Raw genomic sequence first — 7,011 nt, 5'->3', positions numbered from 1 at the left:
TTGCCCATGGAGACTTTTGCCCGAGCGGACATGTTCATTGAACCGAGCCGGCAGATTTTACATGTACCTGTTACTAGTAATACAAGAAGCTATGCATTTATTTGAATGGATATATCGATTTACATGCTATGCCTGATGTTGCTAGCCCGGCAGTTTTGACCACTTAGATTCCATAATAGAAGGCAACTTTTATTTTTATTTTGGCCAAACTTTTTTTCAATTCGCACGCTCCCACGATCTTTAAGGGTTTCCAGCAGAGGATGTCATCCATATAAACCAAATCAATATGGCCTAATTCAACGACATTTGCTTCACCCCTGCTCCCCACTGAAAAGTTGTGCCTTCGTGTATAAATATACATCATTCAGGTCAATTTTGTGTGAGACGGGAATGATAGTGAGGGCGGGTAGATGTGAAAATATATTTCTAGGAAGAGGGAACGTTGTTGCTGTTTTTGTCGACATTGCCCTTACCCCTTGGGTTAGGTAACCCTTGATTTTGATATCCAAAGTATAGATCACCATCATCGATACTGGGTGACTTACCCGGTTGAGCAAGCCGACTCATTGATTAATCTCCCCCAATTGTTCCGATAACCTACAATGATTTATTCTAGCCCTTACCAATTGAGCCACTTGTAGCGTTGCTAGAAAACACAAGATACCAAGTATCATGGCAGGCCAGCTGCACTTGCGCACAGATGACATGTTTATTTGTTGCAATCGTACAACTTGTTGATTTTCTGCAGATCCAGGGAACTGAAGTCTTGCGCAGCTCCCAGGACGATACCATTCAAGGGACGCTACAGGTGGAGGGAGCACAAAATAGAAGATGGCGATAAGTTGTCTATGTTATCATCTTAAAATGTGAATTACTGGTGTGGAATAGCAATACCGTACGATATTATACGACATGCTAAAAAGTAAGGAAAAGTATATGCCATAATATGTCAAAGCCTTCTCCAATGTAACTACTAGTAATCAATTACCAAACATGATATAGAGATATAGAGTAATTGACTCAAAAAGATTTCAATATTTTTAGCGGGAGCAAGTGCGCAAGATTACACAAAACATTCCATTTAGGGTGCCTATCTATCACGTGAAAAACAATGAAGTTTGTCAATCGACCTTGGGAACGATGGTCTCCCTTCCGTTGGTGCTGAAGGCGTGGCTCTCGTAGTGCATGATGGAACCATAGTCGTACGACAGGCCCAGGGTGCGGGAATTAGACAGCTTGTCAAAGGCGTGACGGTGCTCTGAAGGGAAACAAAACGACTGTAATTACAAACATAGACACTTTGTGTTCGCCGATGATGGCAAGTTACATAGAGAGACCTTTGTAGGTGGATTTCCACTGCACGTTCGTGAAAAACTGATAGAACAGAAACAACCATTCCAAACCATTAAACGACCTCCTAAAATCCTTACGTTATAGTAAATGTAGATCTATTTGTGACATGTCACCGAACTTCAGTTAAGAGAAGGTATGCGGTACTATGATGTTTGTAGTAAAAAAAATGCACGCACGTGATTCAGCGTTTTCACGGTAGATGGTGACGTAGTCATCCCTGTCCGGCCGCTGATGCTCGTGCCAGAACCCCACGGCGTGCATCAGCTCGTGCAGGATCGTGCCTGTTCCCAGACATCCGTTACCGAGAGACAGCTCCTGCATCCCGCCCGCAACACCGACTTGCGAATTGCAACTTGGAGAGGTGATTTCAAAGAGTCATTGATTGATTCATTAAGTTAAAATTACGATACTCCATCTTATATCACGACATCTCGAAGGTTCAAACTACGAGTAGGCAGACGTATTTTACTTTTGGCTTGCGCGAAGATAGGCTTATTCACGGGTCAAGCTGCCGGCATGGATCGTTTCTCATGATTCTAAGTTTGCTTACGCTGAGGTTGATCCAACCAAACCTCAAGGTAAATGGTAAAAATTGGGGTTGATTTGCATAGTTGATTACAGATTTCATAATTCATCTTGGCTTGATGATGGGAGTTTCATACATGAGACATATGAAACTTGCAACATATCAATTACACGAGTCAAGACCTCCATTTGCAAAATCAATGCTATGCTATCTATAAAGAGAAACCGTTTTTAAACTTGCATCACACGTAATTTGTGTTCAGTTGGCGAGCAATGGATATTGATTATCATATGAAATGCATGCCACTCTATGAACTTTAGCTCTTCAGAATAGGAAAGAGAATAGCGTCATATAGGACACTTTTTTTACCCAGTAAGCCTTTTGATATGAACGTAGTCCCGTTCGTTGGTCCGGGGCACAAACCGGAGACAGGTCCGCTGGTTGTACTCGAGAATGGCGCTCTGGATCCGACCAACCTCCGAACCGGCAGGTGCAGTTAGAATCGTTGCTCCTGCAGATCAAACATGGGTTTGGAATTACAATTACGACTGCGATGCATTCGTAATCAGAATCGTTCTTTTGTCAAGCATGATGGAAAGATAGAAAGGGTCATTCTGTGAACAAGGTCGACGGAGGTTGACCGAAGATTTAGAGGGATAAGTCCCTATAGTTAATTTCAGTGTTGGATGTAAAGTTTAGCAATTTCTTTATAATCCTTTTATATCTGTTTTTCATTTAGAACATACATCGCATAATTCCACCAGGTGCCAATATACCGCCACCTCAAAATGTTGTTCTAGAGGCCGTCGCAAGATTGTCTTCAATATTCTAATGTTGGGAGATTTCTAAAGAATACGTCAACAGGCTGTTCCTCACTTTGATTGATACTATTCCCTTGCATGATATTCCTAATAAGAGTCGTCACCTCCATTGTCCCCTCCATTGTTCCCACCACCGGTACCCCCGTCACACGTGTTGCAGCTGGCAGTAGTTCAGCATGTAGTTAGGGTTGGCCTGGCACTCCCCGATACTGGCCCAGAAGGCACAGGAGTCATGGTCGTCTGCGCAGCTTCTTGCTGTAATGTGAAGTATACGGAAAAACTCTTTGCTTGATGGAGACCATTGTATTCCTAAGTATGTATGTGGAAAAAGACATTGAACAGCGGACTGAAGGCTGGGGGAACAGCATTTGTCGTAGATGCCAAGTAGACTTTTAAAATATCACTATGGACGTATCTTATAACTGCGCGTAGAAAAGATCTTTAGGTTTACAATCTGATTTCATAAACACCAACTGCACTTAACGAGTTTCGAAGCAATGCATAATATCAGATCAGTTTTCCGCACACCACGACCTGGAGATTATCTCATAACAGCTTAGTGACTCACCGGAGCGGCTACAGAGGCCACAGCTCTGCGCACATTCTGACAGCATGTAACCAGGGTTGGCGTTACATTCACCCGCGGCAGCCCAACCGGCGCAGTTGCCATTGGTGTCAGAGCAGGAAGAGGCTGTAGGGAACAAAACCTTTAATAAGCATCGGTAAACTGGGAATAATCTTTTCATCAAGTGTCCGTCTTCATGATACAATGCAAATATTTTGGTAGAGGGCCTTATTAAGCCTTCGCCTGAGAAACGTAGACTTACTAAATTCGCTGCCAATGACGTAAGGAATCACTCCGTTCGGCCAGCGTCTTCCAGCAGTGATAGCATTGCGGGAGTCCTGAAATGGTTGAGTTACTTCTTCAGATTGGACACATTTCAAGACATCTCTGACAGCATAAAAAACTACCATAATTTGTAGCACATGTTTATAACATCTACTTTGGCGATCACAATCTATGACATTGACATTAGCGAAAACGCACATCCGTACCTCTGGCTAGAACTTCACATACAAATCAGCAATGTGACTGAACTTGCAATTGTGCCACTGACCGATTCCCATTTGACTATAGTATAAAGTGTGGTAATAGTGATGGCGGATACGTCGTTATCCGTGCAATTGTGATATTTTTGTACATTGTTGGTGGAATACTTACAGGATCAACACCAGCAATGTCACCTGAGTACAGGTTTAATCCTGTGGGTTGAGAGAAATAGTCAGACGTTTAACTCACTCACTGTCATTCAATGTATGACACAATCTATGGTGAGAATTGAAGCCAAAGCATGTTGATACAGCTCTTCAGTACATCTACACAACTGTCTTGGAAACGTTTACTTTTATCACAAAGTTTCAGTTTCTGTAGCTATGTTTGACAATTATGAGATATTCCTTAAAGCACATGGTATCAAAAACAGACAGGAACACTATGGCTATCAAAAATAGCATATCTGCCATTGGTGAGACACACCAGAACCAACAAACATAACTTGAGTCCGGCAAGGCTTACATACCCTTGTTTGCTTCCAAGATGGCCTTGGTGACAGACTCTGGTTCCGGCGACCTTCGGAGGCTGTCAGCTGTGTGCAGAATTCATAACCAAGTGAAGATTAGCTCTTAATATGTAATGTTGCGGAGGCTTACACTATTGGTAGCATTACCTAATTATTATTACTTATTTGTACGGAGGGTGGTCAATAATTTCGCGGCCTCACCCTGTAATAAGGCATACAAGTGAGATTATGGGGCATAAATATAAACCTTGTATTTAGGTCTATCAAATCAAAAGAAAAAGAATTGTGACATGGACAATTGACTGCGACCTGAGATGTGCCGGTCAACTTGCTTTACTGAAAGCCAAATATCCACCTCTTTCTGGTTGAAATATGACTGGATTCCTCGTGAAACATTTTCGCAATGTCGTTGTAGGTTTCACGGCGTGAGGAACACAACCCACACAGCTCTGATTACAGTTCATCATTGTTTTTTCTCCCCACTTACCAACTAGTTTTCAAAAGGACGTCGACTCTAAAACAATGACCACAATGATTTGATATTCGGTGCTTACAGAAGACTATATACTACATAATTATGCCCCGAAATTTGATTTGTATCGTTTCACATTATTTCTGGGTGAGATCGATAACTTATTGATGACTTACTGACTGATGGAATATGAATACGTCTTTTTACGGACAGTGTTACCATCTTTAAGATTCTGCAATTGGCAATGAACGATTTGTATCGGTAATGTTGAACTGTAGTGGTATACACTGTGGTAACTCTACCACGACGTCTGCTCAAAATATACACCAACCTGGCGCACTCACTGCCAGGCTGATCCCGAACACCACAAGTACCGCTGATACTGCCGATGGAAACATGCTGAGAACATTAGCAAGTTAAGTCAGGTCCCCATAAAGACCCCGTACATTTATACACATGATAATATGTACGCGGTTCTGATAGGCGGTCCCCATTGTTGTCAATATGAACAGTTGATTTGCCTGTGTAATCTCTTCCTGTTAACCATCGTCACACCTCAAGCATAGAGAAACTGTACAAACATCTCCAATTACCTTTGTCCAGCGAAAATTCCACATATACCATGGAGACAGGACGAAACAATGAGACTTTAGTTAGCGTGGAAGATATTTTTATTATAGTCTTAGCGGATACGTACGCGTGTTCACTAGAATATAGAGCTGACGGAACAAGATATGAGTACCGGAGCGGCTACAGGGGGTTGGCGTCACATTTACCCGCAGGCATATAAATGTTAATCTATTAAAGTAGGTACATACATGTGTAATTAATATTAGCTCCAAAGCTTTCTCAGAGGAGTTTCCTGTATATGTGGTGTTGACCCTACCAAAAAGATATTTCAATGAACTGGACAAAGAAAAAAGTATTGATTTGTCTGCATGAGGATTGATGGCTACGGTCCGGCATAAAGACATGCCAGGTCCATTTCTTAACTTGACATCGCTCTTCCTGCCATTTACTTAATAAATTTATAATTTAATAAATTGATAGCCACGTACATTCCCCCTGGTAATTTCCATGGTTTGTTTAGAATACTACAGATGTTGTCTTAGTCAATATCATAGAGGGAAGGTGAATATACAAAAGGTAACACAAATTGACGGTTGCAGATGTCGATAAGTCTTGACAGAGTTCAGATAGAGGCTATGACTGACCGACTGGCGGAATCATGTGTTTTGATGGTAATGCACTGACTGTGTTCCGAATTTTTGTCTGTCCCTCAGAAACTGTTAAAACTTCGAGCAAGCAAAACCAGCTGGCACTAGTATTGAATATGAACTGGAGACTAAAGTTTGTGAACGCTTCAACTCTTAAGCTTTTGTATAAGAAGGGGGATGTAATCGCAATGATGTTGATAAAATGATGTGTCGTTGTGATAGTTAGGTGTAAATCACATTGTGATAAATAAACACACACAAGACACTAAACGCCAACATTGATCTCCACTCCATTTATTTTTCCAGTATCGTGATGATTTATCTATTTGCCGCCATAGCAGTTGTACAGCGTGTTGAGCTTCTGGAGATCCAGAGAACTGAAGTCCGGAGCAGCTCCCAACACGATGCCATTTGTGGGGTGCTGCAGAATGGGGTGGGTGTAAAAATATCAGTCTGGAACATAACACGTGTACATCTTTTGTGCCTTTGTTCTTTATTCCGAAATTCATGGAGCATTACCTTTGCATACAAATGCATACACTTGGGTAAGTGTGTATGATACAGTGTAATGAGAATACGCCGTGGTTTTGTACGGTATGTGTTATACAGTAGTAATGAAAATGTAGCATACCCTGGGTACGATGACCTGCCTCCCGTTCATACTGAAGGCATGGCTCTCGTAGTGCATGAGGGAACCATAGTCGTACTGCAGGCCCAGGGTGCGCGTCTCAGAGTGTTTGTCGAAAGCATGCCATCGGTCTGGAATCAACCAATCGAAAAAGTTTGTATTTTGAATATTAAAGGGAATCTGTTGTTGTGTCAGGGATTTACAGAAATAAAAACGTCTTATCGTTATCGTTTATTAACATAAACATTTATCTAATGACGGCAGGTTAATAGACTCCGTTGCAGTCTTCGGAACGGGGCGTGTTTTTTTTGGGGGGGGGGGGGCGTTGGTCCGCGATTTTCAACGTTGGCTATGTTCTCTTGGGCCGGGAAAGGGAGTTTGACGAGGAAGGGAGTTTGGTGTGAAAAGGAATTA

The 7,011-nt window shown here is 42.0% G+C and overlaps 2 protein-coding genes across 2 annotated transcripts in view; both read right to left on the bottom strand.

The window, feature by feature from the left end:
* Window positions 1–709: 709 nt before the first annotated feature.
* On the bottom strand, window positions 710–5,205 carry LOC118414081. Its single transcript, XM_035817849.1, has 10 exons — window positions 5,084–5,205; window positions 4,281–4,346; window positions 3,923–3,963; window positions 3,528–3,603; window positions 3,269–3,391; window positions 2,805–2,955; window positions 2,249–2,390; window positions 1,530–1,705; window positions 1,131–1,258; window positions 710–802 (listed from the first exon to the last, which is right to left on the bottom strand). Exons 1-6 carry the CDS (start codon window positions 5,148–5,150, stop codon window positions 2,846–2,848), a joined length of 483 nt encoding a protein of 160 aa, XP_035673742.1. The 5' UTR covers window positions 5,151–5,205; the 3' UTR covers window positions 710–802; window positions 1,131–1,258; window positions 1,530–1,705; window positions 2,249–2,390; window positions 2,805–2,845.
* A 1,053-nt stretch (window positions 5,206–6,258) lies between these two features.
* The window catches only part of LOC118414062, a gene marked incomplete in the record, with an annotated part of 4,715 nt that continues 3,962 nt past the window's right edge, over window positions 6,259–7,011 (bottom strand). Inside the window, 2 exon segments of the mRNA XM_035817824.1 lie at window positions 6,259–6,390; window positions 6,601–6,728. Coding sequence (XP_035673717.1) covers window positions 6,292–6,390; window positions 6,601–6,728 — 227 coding nt within the window.

The sequence above is a fragment of the Branchiostoma floridae genome, chromosome 4 (genome assembly GCF_000003815.2).
Source record: "Branchiostoma floridae strain S238N-H82 chromosome 4, Bfl_VNyyK, whole genome shotgun sequence".
In the NCBI taxonomy this organism is placed as follows: Eukaryota; Metazoa; Chordata; class Leptocardii; order Amphioxiformes; family Branchiostomatidae; genus Branchiostoma; species Branchiostoma floridae.
The sequence above is the reverse complement of the archived record's forward strand: the minus strand, read 5'-3'. Positions and strand labels throughout refer to the sequence as shown.